Source organism: Neodiprion virginianus, chromosome 6, assembly GCF_021901495.1.
Source record: "Neodiprion virginianus isolate iyNeoVirg1 chromosome 6, iyNeoVirg1.1, whole genome shotgun sequence".
NCBI classification, from domain to species: domain Eukaryota; kingdom Metazoa; phylum Arthropoda; class Insecta; order Hymenoptera; family Diprionidae; genus Neodiprion; species Neodiprion virginianus.
The window spans coordinates 17,925,337-17,939,475 of NC_060882.1; the positions used below are offsets into that span (position 1 = coordinate 17,925,337).

Below are 14,139 nucleotides of genomic sequence, written 5' to 3' on the forward strand. Positions count from 1 at the left end.
GAACTTTCGACTTTCATCTAAGTTGAGTTAGACAGTCTGGTTAGGTGGTTGCTTAAATTACCCATCCTTACCTTGTTCAGCTGAAACTTAATCCGATATTCGCTAATTTTCTCTACTGAATTCTGTTTCTTGCTATATTTTGGCTAAATAGTATTACAAATTAATATAATTTCAGAGAAGTTCACCGAATCCGAATAGTGGTAAGTTTTTCATTCGTCCTCTCGCAGTAATACGCGCACTTTTTTGTTGATTTATGATATTGAAAATAAACGAATTTACAGAGGGAAATTCCAGCATGAATTTTAGGTCAACCGGAAACGAGAAAGATTTTTCTCATTTCTTTCCCCTATTCTGGAAATATCCTTGCAGTGGTGATAGATGTGAGATTCCTTAATTCCGTTTCGGTGTGAAAAAAAATATCGTTAACCTAGATTCCGATCCTTGGATGATGCAGGTCGTCTTATCATCCCGCAGAATGAGCGCGAGATTCTCGAAAGCGAGATTATCTGACCAAGTATCTGAAACTGATGGGTACTAATGAATTGATGCTGATTTCGTAAATCGCCAAGTTTCCCAGTGGGAACTATTCAGGTCATCCTGATTTGCCCGAACCTATCGAAAATAGTACAATCTATGCGTTACATTCATTTTTATACATAGATACGGTGCTTATACAGTGACGATAAAAATGTAATATTAATTCTTTGGTTTGCTCAACCTTTCCAGAATTAAGATTTTTCCTGTACCGTCCGATGTTGTAATCAAAGAGTTTTGAAGTTTTATACTTTCAAAAGTTCTGAGATTACCATTCGTTATTTACTTTCATGTGAATTATTGTGCTTTGAGAAAATAACGAACATTTGCACAACTTTCACTGAAACAGAATAAATTTGACGAGTAAACACACTTTTTATACGGTGATTCATTGCATAATTTTTAATTATATGCACATATTTTTTCAAACTATTACTTGATCGTAGGAAAAATTCACTAACATTTCGTTACTTTTTTTTATTATATTATATAGCGCGTAACATCTTTCGTCACGTAGCATTTTTTTCTTCCTTCATTTACAGTATTGCGAATAAATTTCAAATCACTCTCTTTGATTACGAATTCACGGTGAAACACGTCTCGATATACCCCGATGAATATTGTCCCGTGACCCCATTTTCCCCCGAATACGTATGATAATCGATGACTTTTTTTGAAAGCTTTTTGATTTTACAAAAAATACTCGATCCGATTGGAAAAATATCTGTTCTTCATTTCTGTGGATTTCAACGATGTGAGGAAACGAGTATAATTTAGAATAGGAGCGGAAGATTTGATGTATCTTCTGGTCACTGCCACGTTAAAGCTGGTTATTTAATTGACTAAAATCCTTCGGCTAAACAAGGCTTTGATATCAAATTATCGATATACTTGAAAAAAAGAAAAAAAAAAAAATATTTAGCAGGAGTGACCACGACGAACCGAAACAGCAAGGCGTAGTAGATTTTCTGATCACATGAATAAGATAACAATTTTCGGTTTGTACCCGAACTATAATACAGTAGAACCTCGATTATCCGAACTAATTGGGACCGAGCTTAGTTCGGATGATCCAAAGTTCGTATAACCGAAATGCAATTTTTATTTTAAGGTATAACAATATGTACGACACAAATTTAAAATCGACAAACAGTCCGTGATAAACATCCAAATACATATTGAACCTCTTTCAAACACCGAACGATTATTTTATTATTCCGATTTTACATAGTCGTCTATTGTCAATTGACGAACGGCTGCCCCACATTTTTTACCAACAATTTATACTTCGCACCAAAAATCTTTTTTTTTTTTGAGCCAGCGTTCGGATAGTTGAGGGTTTCGATAATCGAGGTTCTACTGTAGATTCATTTTTCGATTATCTTAAAAAAATGCAGATAACCGAGTGCTTCGTATCTGCACAACTAAGATTTCTCCTCGTTGCATCCAATTCTGTCAACGCATTTGGTTTTTGGAATAGATACAGGTAGAATCGGATGAATTTCGTGAAAATTGACAGGTTCGTCCACAGTGGGAAAGAACATCTGCCTCTTCCCATACACCCTCAGCCCTTCCAGGCATGGGTTCGCTCCGAATTCTCGTGTAAAGAACAGAACCGCGGGTTAAACCTTGTACGCCAGAAGAGACGAGACACGACGAGACGAGACGAGATGAGACGAGACCAGGCCGGTGTTTTCACGGGGATTATCGATTCGCTGAAACCTTGTCGGCTCGTCACTGGAAACCAGACGCTGCTGGAGCGGCATCGTCATCGTGATCATCATCATCATCACGATCGTCGGTATCGGGCTCCGCGTTTGTCATGCCGTCCTGCAGGTTGGTAGCCGCGGTTCTGGCTGCACTTAATTGCGTTACAGATGCGCAGAGTCTGCGCTTCCTAGACGCGCACACTTCGTAATGCAATTTACTTTTAGCCAAATTTCGCGAAGATGAGTTTCGAGGAAATTTCATTCCGAGGTGAGGGCATATCGACCCTGTGGTTCTGCAGGCCTCGAGCCACCCGAATTACCTCAATTTATTTCCGTCAACGCGTCCGTGTATCTGTCAGAATAAAAATAAGAGCCGCGTTTTTGACACGTACGCACACACGCACAAATACCAAGAGAGAGAGAGAGAGAGAAGCGAGAATTCGTCAAATTCTTAAACGGCCTACGGCCACAAGAAGATTGTACCGATAAAATTTTAATCGTGCCTGCATGCCACAACTCTTCACACTTTTTTCCATTTTTTTTTTTTTTTTTTTTGATTTTCTTTTTCTCGCGGAAAGGCTTTTCGGATTGAGAATATCAGGATAAAAATAAATTTGTTTCCTTTTGTTCGAGAATAAATTTATGCGTTTTGAATAAAATGATTAGATTTTTAATGTATATTTTTTTCCTTCGAATTTTACCAGAAATTCCTGCTTGGATAAAAAATATTTCTAGCCTCTTTCGAACCGATCCTTTCTTTCTGTCTCTGCTCAAGAATCAAGTAGAAGCTCTGGTCACTTTTTGCATCAGTGGTGACAAATTTAATACTCGTTACGTTGAAACAAGTAGCGTTAATAATTTTATTCTCACTTTGTATATATGCACAATATATGTAGAAAGTAAAAAGTAAACAGAATACAAAAAAAAAATAATAATTGTGTAGACAGTAATGAAACGGGGACAGAAATCACGACCGAAAATAGCTCTGTAAACGTTTAGATGATGAAATTCGTGCTGGGAAAATCAATTCGAAAACGAGCAAATAGCATTTCGGAATTACAGGGTAAAGTGGAGTCGAACGAAGGAACGGGGAATCAATTACCTAATTTAATCCGGTGCCGTTGTTTCGGGCCTCGATCTCAAATAAGAGCTGATCTGTGGTGAAGAGAAATGGAGAATAAAAATAGCTTATGGATAAAGAAGAATCTCGAGTGTATCGGTGTATAAATATCTACACAATGGAAAGCCATGAAAACATCATGGCAGGATGGAAAAGTGATGTGAAGTAGATCCTTAATTGATGTCAGCGGTCGTGAATACATGGCCACGCATCGAGAACGGAAAATAAGGCGAAAAAGAAAAACAAAACAGCCGCAACACGGCTATGGATAATAAGAGAAAACAAACAAACTTGAAGAATCGTTTTCATAATACTCGAGTGGGGAAACGAGAGGAGCGAAATCTGGCAAAAACAGGGGTTGACCTGCTAATTGTAAGACAGAGGGGCTGAAGCAAAAAATTGGATTGTGTATTATGTTGTGCATCATACAGAGAAAAATTAAAAACACCAGCTGCTTTTGTCAACCGAACGAATTTCCCTCAACGGTCTCTCGGATGTATTTTTTTTTTATAATTTTTTTCAATTTCTGATTCACGTAGTCTATGAGGACCTTTGTCATTCTTCTGTCAGTTTCTCGAACCCTGCTGAAAAGCAAAGGCCGTATATTTGATTTCTTTATTGAAGAAACTTGCTGATCAGTTTTTTTCTTAAATTTTTTTTTTTTTAATGCATTCACGATTGCAATTTTAATGATCGTACTGTTACCTGTTCACGTAAAGACTGAATAATATCTTCTTTGTTCCATTTGGAACCTTCGATTTGTTTTTTCGTTTTTATCGTCACGTGAAAAAAGTTGATGGCATTCTTTAAAAAATTTTATTATAAGGTTAATATGGTAATATGCCATTCTGATGATTTTGAAGCGAATTAGCGACGCAGAATAGACGAAAAACTTATAGTTTCTGCACATATTTTCCACAAATCATTGGTAATAGAAATTTTGAGTTAAATCTGTACTTTCTTTTTTTCATTTGTCTTCTTTCTCTTCGACAGGTAAAAAATTCTTGCAATTTCCGATGTTTAAATTTTTTTAAAAAGTTTTATGCACGTTTTCCGAAAAATTATGACACAGTATTGTTTAAAATTATGTTCGCAGCCTGAAGCAAACTTTCACTAACAAGGAAAAATTTCCTGGAAACGGCTGGCTGACAAATGACAGTTAACAATAATCTCTCGCCTATAAAGAATGATCCGGTCATGGCGCAGCCGCGATCCATTATGCTAGTAACATTTTTACAAGGTTGGCTATGCATATAAACTAGACGATGAACAGGATATTTCAATAAAACCTCTCGGTATACGTATACCTGTACCGTTTCCCCGTCATGCAAATAAAAATGCATAAATAATGATAGAAATCTTAAAAAGAAGGGTTTCTTGTACCTAGCACAAAAATTTCACGAATAATCGATAAAAATACTCTCCCGTTAGGAAGGAAAATACCCTAGGGAGCGGATCAGGTGGCAACTAACAATCTTAGGACTATCGGATATTAGTTGAGAAATATAATCGGCTTTATATCAAACTCGGGACTTGGCCCTGACTTCAGGGAGTTTCGATCAAATATTTGCTCCTGCGTCTCAGGTCCCTGATTAGAACAGCCAGAAACGCAGGTTCGTCCGCACACACGCACCTGCGGGAATAATGTGTGCCAAGGACGGGATGTGCAAATAGCGAAACAGGGAAACCGGCGCGTGACGTTACGCTTATTGTGTTCCTGCGAATCCATAGGCCGGCCATCCGGTCCCAGAGTGGTAAGGACAATAGAAGTTTGATTGGTTCTTCGAAACTCGCTGGAACATGGCGGATTCGCGCGAATATTCAAACGAAACAAGCTTCGAATTCACGATCAGTGATCATTTTCACAGTATTCGATCAGCATTATTCCAAATAGTGTATTGGGAGATATACTTCTCGGGATTATAGTGGCAGTGGAAACAGTCCGAAACATTTATTATTAAAATTCGCGTATTTCCAAGGATCAATGCAAACATAACCTAAAATATCACCACTCATAAGTACGTTATAACGTAAGGTGATGTATGCGAAAAAATTGAACCAACTTGTTGTTTTGCCTTTTAAAAACTGAAAATCAATGGCCTCAACATTCCGTTTTTCGAAGTGTGTCCAAGTTGGAGTTAGATCGATATTTTCACCCTAAAGAGCTGGCCGAAAATTGATGGATCAGCTCATATATATTATAACTGATTATCACCGCATGAAATAACGTTTCAAACTCCTCGCAATTTTTGGTTCCAAAAAAATTGCGACAAGAATGGAGACGGTAGACCGGACTCTCTTTTTTACGGATTCTATCCGGTCCCACTTGGCCTGCGCTTAACGGACTCGCTAAAGCCGTGTGAAGTTGAGCTAAGTTCATCACCAAATTCTGGTTTTGGGGCCACGGTTGGTGGGTGGCTGATCACGCCTCGTTGCCTTCCGCAAATCACCCAGCGGAGGAAACTAGTTCCTGACTGTATATGACCGTCGTAAATTTCGAAATGCCAAGTGGGCTAGGGTCCCAACCCATCGGCAAGCCTGAGGATTTAAGCAATTTTAAAGCCCAGGATTTTCTGAACCTATTTGGTTTGGAGCCTTCCCACCTTGAATGGAACATGGGAGGGGAGGGATATTCGAGTGTCAAAAAAAGCTCACAGATTTTTTTCGCAGCTTGCTTTGACGCTGAACGGGTTTGGGAACTTATGTGCTAATTTTCAATCGCATTATTTGCATCGTACAAGCCTCGAAAGGTTTTTGACCTTCTAGTTTATCAAAATTATAGTACCTCGTTTCTTCAGATGTTACACGTGTAATTGGATTCCACGTTTGCTTTTGTCGAACAGAGCAGAAAATGTTATAAGAATTTGAAATTTGAGTTTTTCACACTTCCCTCCATAGCCAAAGTAATTTCCATGGTATTCAGAGAATTCAGACTTTATTCTATCGTTATTTTTAAAATAAATTACAAAAACTACAACGTTCCAAACAACCACATCAGACTTCGCTTCAAGTTTTTGTTTTATTATTATCGATCATTTCTAGGTATTCTAAATGGATTGTTCCCAAAATTTCAGCATTTTTTTTTTCTCTAGAAATCACGCTGTTATATATAATATATTTTGCTTTCAGAATATACCAATCGGTGTGATCGTCAAATCACGGCCTGCAAGAAAGCGTGCACGTGAAATAAAAGAATAAATGTTTTTTTAATCAATCGTAAACTTTTCCATCCAATCGTAGGTTCTTGTTTAATTCAGGGTATAACGTACGCGTCATTTTGATTTAAGTGAATCAAAGAGCATGTTTTTATGCTTAGACAGTTTTTTTTTGTCCGATACGGCTTGCCAATATCGTGATGTTCCGTTTCGGAATAAGAGATGGACAAGTCCATTGCAAAGCATTTGAATTCGATAATCTGTCTAACCGCGAATGTATTTTTCCGACTTGTGATACAATTCTACAAATGGAAAATAAGGCGATGATCATTTAAATACACACATCCAATGTGGAGAAAATCACAATATTCTTGTTCTTAAGGATGAAAGAAAACGGTGTTGTAAAGTAAACCGTACTGATTTCCATCGCACCCACTCATAACTGTCCTAACCAATTTGGGTTACATTTTGGGCCGCTGAAAAGTTTCGCATAATTTCGCTACATCTCTGCGGATTTCTTTTGTAATAACAATTTCTCCATCATAAGTTGTACGTCGTAAAATAGCTCAATATCAAGGCTGCGGGGCGTGTACCGGGTACAGTCACGTTATTAATCAATATAGGACAGCCACGAAGGGAGGGAAGGTTGGGTGTAAAAGTCGAGGGTGCAGGTGACACTACGTCGCACTTATAAAGTTGAAGTTGCTGCTGGTGCAGGTTACACGTGCGTGAAACTGGCAATCTTGAAGGGTCGAGGATGAGAGTAGGGTACACATTGGACCAGGGATAGCGGACGATCATTCGACGGCCATTAAAAGTTTCGGGATTGTTTCATTTTGGCGGGGTCACGGAACGCGACTCGGGGTTAAAAAAGCGAATAACGTCATTGCGAACCACTTATGTAAGTTACCCCATACGAGTAAAAATTTCATCGGATAAAAACCGAGCGAAGAGTTTCGGTCCCTTGTACATACAATATTAATAGGGAGAAGTTTAATATGGTTTTTTACACGGTTTAAGAACGGATGGGTTATACCGTCTGAATCGAAAGTTATGGGGGAAGGGAGAGGACTGTTTAAACATCTTCATCAACGTTATGTGCGCCAGTGATGGCGAACACGAATGAAACCATGTCCATACCGTGCAATGAGAAAAATTTCATTTGTTATAGTAACTAGAAAAATTCAGTAAAACAGGTATCGTTAAAAAAACTGTTTGAATATTGTTAGGATTACGAAAAACGAGGTACACCTAACCATTTTGCGCTATTGTCGATCCTTTTTTGGTGATTACAACGCAAAATCAGTTTCTGAGGTTTACTCTACTTTTTCAGTTAAATAAGGCTTTAACGTTAATTTATTGCCGCACAAGCGTTAAATTTTCACAACAGTTACAAGAAAATATAGTAACAGCGATGGTAATGAGCAAGAATAGCAACGGATACTAGACTTTCTGGTAACAGCTAGAAAACTTATTTTCATTTTGTACCTAGAACTTTACTTATCGATTGCGGTAAAAAATAAAAATGGTTAAGGACTGAGTGATAACCGGAACTAAAAATTTCCCTCAGGGTGTATCTCATATATCTGACATCTGTCCCATTTGTTTTCTTGGTAGATTCGAATAGCAAAAGCTGAGGTGTCGATGAATTGAGAAAGTATTTTGTAATTAGAACGTTGGAAATGATTAAATTCCGGTGTTTTTTATTAAAATCACGACAACTTCTTTAGAAAATTGGATATTTCATACGGTTTGAAGTGTGAAAATAATCTTTGGAACCAAAGAGTCTTCGATGGAAAAGATACCGCTCGTATGACGTTTCGTCAAGTCTAGTGAAACGAATAATGAATAATCAATAATGATATTCGCATATTTACATGTTTCAAAAACGCAAATTATTGTTACTTTTCTCACATCAATCACTGAAAACGATTAGTGAAATTTTAACAACCGTTTATATTGGTCACATTCGAAACTTCGATGATTTCGAAAAAGCCGAAGTGATTCGTCTTCGTTATTGTTTTTGAAAGACGCGAAGATGAAACGAAAGGTTGAGTCGTAGATATTGAAAAAAATTGGGATTTTTAGTGGCTGACCGACGCTTTAACACCTCCGGAGGTAAAATTAAGTCAACGTAGATATAATGCCTGTACTACATCCGTACGATTGTAGCGTATTAACGATATGTGAATAGAAAAAGAAAGAGGAAATAGTGGGGCTAAAAATTGCACCAGTAATTAAATCGCGCCTCTCGAACAAAGAGATTTTTTTTTTTCACTTCAGCGATGCAGCAGCAAAATTAAGGAAGCTAAACAGAGCGACAAAGATAAATCCCGAGTTGTTATTTCACTCGGAATTGTCATCCCTGCCCGAGAATGTACGTACTACGTGTCTACACGCTACACACGTATCTACGTAGGCATGTGTGTCACATACACGCATCAGAGATACTCCGTAGCGCCCTCTGAAATAATAATAACAACGATAGAAACAACCGGTTTAATAATAATGATAATAACATTTTAAACACACCCACACACGCGCAGATACGCGGCACACATTCGCATTCGTCGGATCGATGCTTGCTTGCATCGTTCACCAATATTAACCACAATCTATATTTACATTTTTCCTCCATTGTATATCTCATCCAATTACCGTGTCACACGGGGGTGAATTTTTCCCGAAAATGACATCGCGGTTTCATACGTACCTTTGCTTTTTAATTGCAGTTTTCCATCATGGGAAACTCCAAGCCTGAGTAAATTTTGTTACAGGATACGGTTTGCGTGATGAACAGAAGAATATGAGAAGACAGAATGAAAAACTTACTTCTGGGGCAACAAATGTTCGATCGTTGTATTTAGCTCTTTGTTTACTTCCTCCGTCTTTGACGGCAATGATTTATATCGAAGTTTGTAGAACCCGCACACGTGATTCGGAAATATACAATCTTTCGCTAGCTCCGAACAAGTTCTAAAAGCGATCGGTTATATTATTTGAACGATGAAAAACCATGCAGAATTTAATTTAAGGTTTACCTCGTGCGTGTACATTTTATCCATAGTGAAATATTTTTAATTACATTGATAGATGAAATTCATTAACGGTTTTTTAAGTTTTTTGCCAGGGATTGTTGTTCCGATATTTTCTTTGAGTTTAAAATTCTTCGAAATTTCGCGCAACCTCATCCGGCTTCTCGTTAAAAAAAAGCTTCCTCCAACGTCGTAAACTTTTCGTATGATCGCGGTACTTGGCTAACTCTTGAAGAGATTCTGACGGATTTCACGAAGCTTCAAAAAATTGTCAAAAGACTCCTCGGAGAGAGTCTGGAGGAACGTAATTTAACGCTAACTTTGGAAAACCTGAAAAGGATCATATCGTACTTATACTTCACAGAATGTGCCTTGCGAAATTTCATAAGATTCGAAGAATTCTGAAATTATAATTCTGGTGTACAAGATTCGAGGAACAAAGAAAATTTCAACGACCGTTGTACCGGATATTTTGGGGAGCGATTCAACCCTCGCTCTCATTTTATTTCAAACGTTTTTTTCGGAAATTGTACAGAGTCAAGAACTTCACCGTCTCTCTGAGCAACCCTGATACTCGTGCAACTTTACTGATGTCATTCATGGGGGGGGGGGGGGGGGGGGGGGGGGGGGATGGCGTGTAGCAGTCCGGCGATATTACTTGTCCTCAAGCCCTTAAACGAGAACCTAATCAGGTAATGGAACAGGAACGAGAAACAAATGAACACGAGCTGGGAGAACTGCTGGCTGAGGGTTGAACGCCGTTGAGTTCTGGTCCGAAGGGACGGACAAGGGGCCGAGTGTTCGGTGTGTCCTTTTCTCAGGACACCGAACGTGCTGCACAATACGCAGGACTGTAGGTACTCTTGAATATGGGAAAACACCGAGGCCATGTCGCAGAGTTCCTTGTTTGAAATTGGATACGAGGGGTGGACGGAAATTACGATACCCATAGAATTCTCATATTTTACAGAGCTGGATATTACAAATACGAATTCGAATCCAGAGCTGACAGAGAGGAAATTATTCACGAGTTTTTCTCGAGGATCGACTGACCCAAGGATACTTTGGTGCTGTGGATACAGTTTTGAGGGAATCGAGTCACATACCATCAAATTTTGCAGTTAGTGTGTTTATTGTTGGTTTTAATTCGCATATTTTATACAACGAATTCATTTTTGAGGTATGAATTGTTTTATGAAAATTCCAGAAATGCGTTCTCGAAAGTTGTCAAATGTATTAGGCTGGGGTTCGTTGGATAAGGCATTTTATGGAGCAACATATTTCTGTACGTCTTATCACATTGCGCAAATATGAGGAATTCAGCATCGAGCATTAGGGATAAAACGTGAGAAGACGTTAGGAAAAAAGGAGCAGATTGACTTGCGGTTGTTTACTTTAAAGGCACATTAAAATGGAATTGTAGCCTAATGTACCGTAAATATTACACGATGGAATACATGAGGTGTGATGAAAAATTCCGAGGCACATATTATCTCGGAAACATGGCAAAAGTCGTTTCAACCATACCTATATACGTTTCTTTTTACTAACAATAAGAAGTTTGCTTGGATAAAAATCGATACAGTTTAACAATTCTACGAGGAGATAGTTGAAAATTGAATACTCATCAGTTATTACATTCGTAAGGTACCTGCAAAGATTTCTTTTAAAAATAAAGAAGTTCAAAATACTTGAAATTATAAACAAGAGCTTAGATGTTGATATTTCGATGAAATAAGTCCAAACTTGTATAACTGTCAAGTTTGATGACACAAAGATTACGCATTCTTCGTGTAAGCCTCTACATTCGAAAAGTGGGTTCAATAATGCACAATTTGAATCATCGGGCAATCAACGCATCGTTCAACCCGAGAGCCGGACTAACAATCACGGCGCGAGGTGTCATCGGCTTTGCCAATTTGCAAAGCAAATATCCGTGGCTCATTTGAAAACTGCACCCGCAATTCACACCCCTCGCAATTTTTATCAGAGCATCAAAATGTGCCCAAGGAGATGTAAAAGTCGAAAAAAAAGGAATTAACGACCTGACTTTGCTCTTGCAAAAAGATATGACATTATTAGTGTAATGAAGTAAGTGCCGGAGATAGATGGCCAGACTCACTTGACGAACATGTAGATACCAGTCGGTTCCATGGCTCTGGCGACGGCTTTCCAACTGGCGATTATGGTGTACTTTTGGCGGGCGGTTAACGGAAGTCTTGGATCTGTAGCCGCGGGAGGCGGCGGACTGTCACGTCCGGTCTGATTTTGCGATCCCGAAGATGCGAGTTTCCCGAGTTCGCAGCCCATGGCGAACTTGAAAGAAGATCAAGAAAAAAAAATATATATCGTCGCCGCAGCCTCCTGTTCCGCTGAATATCACTGTTTATTTATTTCCGGTTTTTGTTGTCGTTTTTTTTTTTTTTTTTATTTTTTATTCAATTAGAAGGATACGGTTTATTAGATTTGTTTTACACACGGCAGACGGGTTCTATAAAAACAATGGAATAACTTGAACAATTTCACAATCAACTTGGAGTTTATTTTCAACGTCAAATCTCTGCGCAACCGGTTCGAACCTCATGGATTTACCCTGTTGAACTTTTAAGTTTGTTATTACATGTTGCGCACTTTACGTGGATATATTCAATTCATCTTTGAGTAGATGGTTGTTTTTTTTTTTTTTTTTTTTTTCTTCTTTACTTTTACGAATTACTAATTTACGGATAGGCAGGGTTATTACAGAGGCACATCAAGCCGAGAACTGAAACTCGCTTCGAAACTTTTAAGTGAAATTTGATGAAACGAAGGGGGGGATACGAGATACCGTGGAATTCGACGAGCAGAGTAGACACTTACGTATTATTCAAGTGGGTGAAGTATACTTTTCGGAAAAGTGAGTTTCACGTATACGTACGATGTATATAATATTTACTCGCGATTGCGTGCAAGGTCGGTTATACAACACACTGCACGCACACAACGGTAAGCCGGTGAATTTATGACGACTCTTTATTTTTACGATCCAGCAAATAAAATCTTTTAACGTTACGCGGGTAATAATCAGGGTATCAAACTATCGGCCACCTTCTCCGTCTAGAGAGCTATTCAAACGTGAGATTCAAACAAAAACTTTTCGCTTCACATTCACGGTTTCTCCGATCTACTCAATTATTCTCTATCGAATTGTACAATCGTCCTCCGAATTATCATACATTTCAGTCCGCAACGGAGTGAAACGTGTTACATTTATTCGACAGATCGTCCACCCCTCCTCTCATCTCCCTAGCGACAAAGGTTCACGATTCGAAGGTAGTTATTTTTCCTCTCCTCTCCTCGCCTATTCTCTTCAATTTCAATCCCTTGGGAAGATTGTTCAGTTATTTCAAAGCCCCTGGCCAAATTTCCGGGCTTCTGAGGCACGTCCCCCAGGATGGCAGAGGCGAGTGGGCGAGTTCCGTTTGTTTTTATAACTGGTTTAGCAAACACGCACGATTTCCGAAAACACACACAGAGTCTCCGTACATTTACGGTTTGATATGAGCGAGCTTGCGCGATCCGCGTGCCGAAATAAAAGACACGAGAGCCGAGTCGAGACGCTGACAAGATGAATTTATCACACGTGGATACAAAGCGCTAGAGTCGGAGTACGAAGATGCGATTTCATCGCTGTCGTCCACCCTCCGGTCCAAAAAACGGATCAGAAAGGAACGAAACGAATTTTTTGCGTTAGGAGGGTGTCTGATTATCACCCCCGGGATAATTCGCGACTGCGATATTTCTCCATAGATAGAGAGAGAGAGTGAGAGAGAGAGATCGAGAGAGAGCGAAAGAGCCGATTTTCGTGAATGCAAAAACGCGTTCGGCTCCTCGTAGGGTTTTCACTCCTTTCCAGGGTCGCTCATTTCGACCGCCGACGGCGCCGAGGGCCGAGAATGCTGCGTCCTGGAGTTTTCCCGTCTCCGGTTTATAGACAGAGAGAGACAGGGAGAGAGAAAGGAAGAGAGAGGCACCCTGCCGGAGGTGTTGCCTACAGCCCAGGCGAGCCAAGACTGAGGCTTCGGGGATCCTGAACCCGGTGGCGCAGGCGCTTCGCAGCTCCGAAGACCGCCGACGCAATCGCGCGCCGAGCTCGCTCAAAAACACACAATTACACGCACAGCCTTCGCCCCTCTCTCTACCTTTCTCTCTCTCTCTCTCTCTCTCTCTGCGTGCGCGTATTAATTATATCGTCCAACAATCGGGATTAGATATCCCGCTGGTACCCGGTATTCCGGAGCAACAATGTCAACCGCTAGAGCCGAGTATTATCTGTTTACGACGTCACGAACATCGAGTCCTCCCGATAAGTAACCAAATGTTTTAGGCACACTGTGCGTACGCACTGATAAGGGGGAGAGACAGTGCGAAAGGGGGGGGGGGGGGGGGGAGATTTTGTTCACGCCCGTGGCAGTGTCGGACAATGTTGTTGCATCGGAGAGGGCTTTGCAAAATGTTATTACCGGCCGTAAACAAGAAGTGAAATACGGAAAAGTTAAAGAATGGGAGTAAAAAATTTATCAAATAGATCGGAATGTGTTTAGAGG

General features: G+C 39.6%; 1 protein-coding gene and 1 long non-coding RNA gene across 8 annotated transcripts in view; one reads left to right on the forward strand and one right to left on the reverse strand.

Annotated features, from left to right (window-relative positions):
• The window catches only part of LOC124308170 (neuroglobin-like), a 35,092-nt gene extending 21,503 nt beyond the window's left edge, over positions 1 to 13,589 (reverse strand). The window contains exons 1-3 of one of the 6 annotated variants that reach the window (XM_046770608.1): positions 12,413 to 13,589; positions 12,133 to 12,154; positions 11,676 to 12,044 (exon numbers count right to left, since the gene is read on the reverse strand). In XM_046770608.1, coding sequence (XP_046626564.1) covers positions 11,676 to 11,863 — 188 coding nt within the window. In that variant the 5' untranslated portion in view covers positions 11,864 to 12,044; positions 12,133 to 12,154; positions 12,413 to 13,589. Of the gene's footprint in view, positions 1 to 11,675 lie in introns of all 6 variants that reach the window. The other 5 variants (XM_046770609.1, XM_046770607.1, XM_046770605.1 and 2 more) reach the window with 5 other exon arrangements.
• Positions 7,220 to 11,223, forward strand: LOC124308174 (uncharacterized). Of its 2 annotated transcripts, none has more exons than XR_006908939.1 (3): positions 7,220 to 7,419; positions 9,296 to 10,673; positions 10,761 to 11,223. It is a non-coding gene; the product is annotated as an uncharacterized LOC124308174 (long non-coding RNA). The 2 variants fall into 2 exon arrangements; XR_006908940.1 differs by having other exon boundaries at positions 10,089 to 10,673; positions 10,761 to 11,219.
• Positions 13,590 to 14,139: the final 550 nt, after the last annotated feature.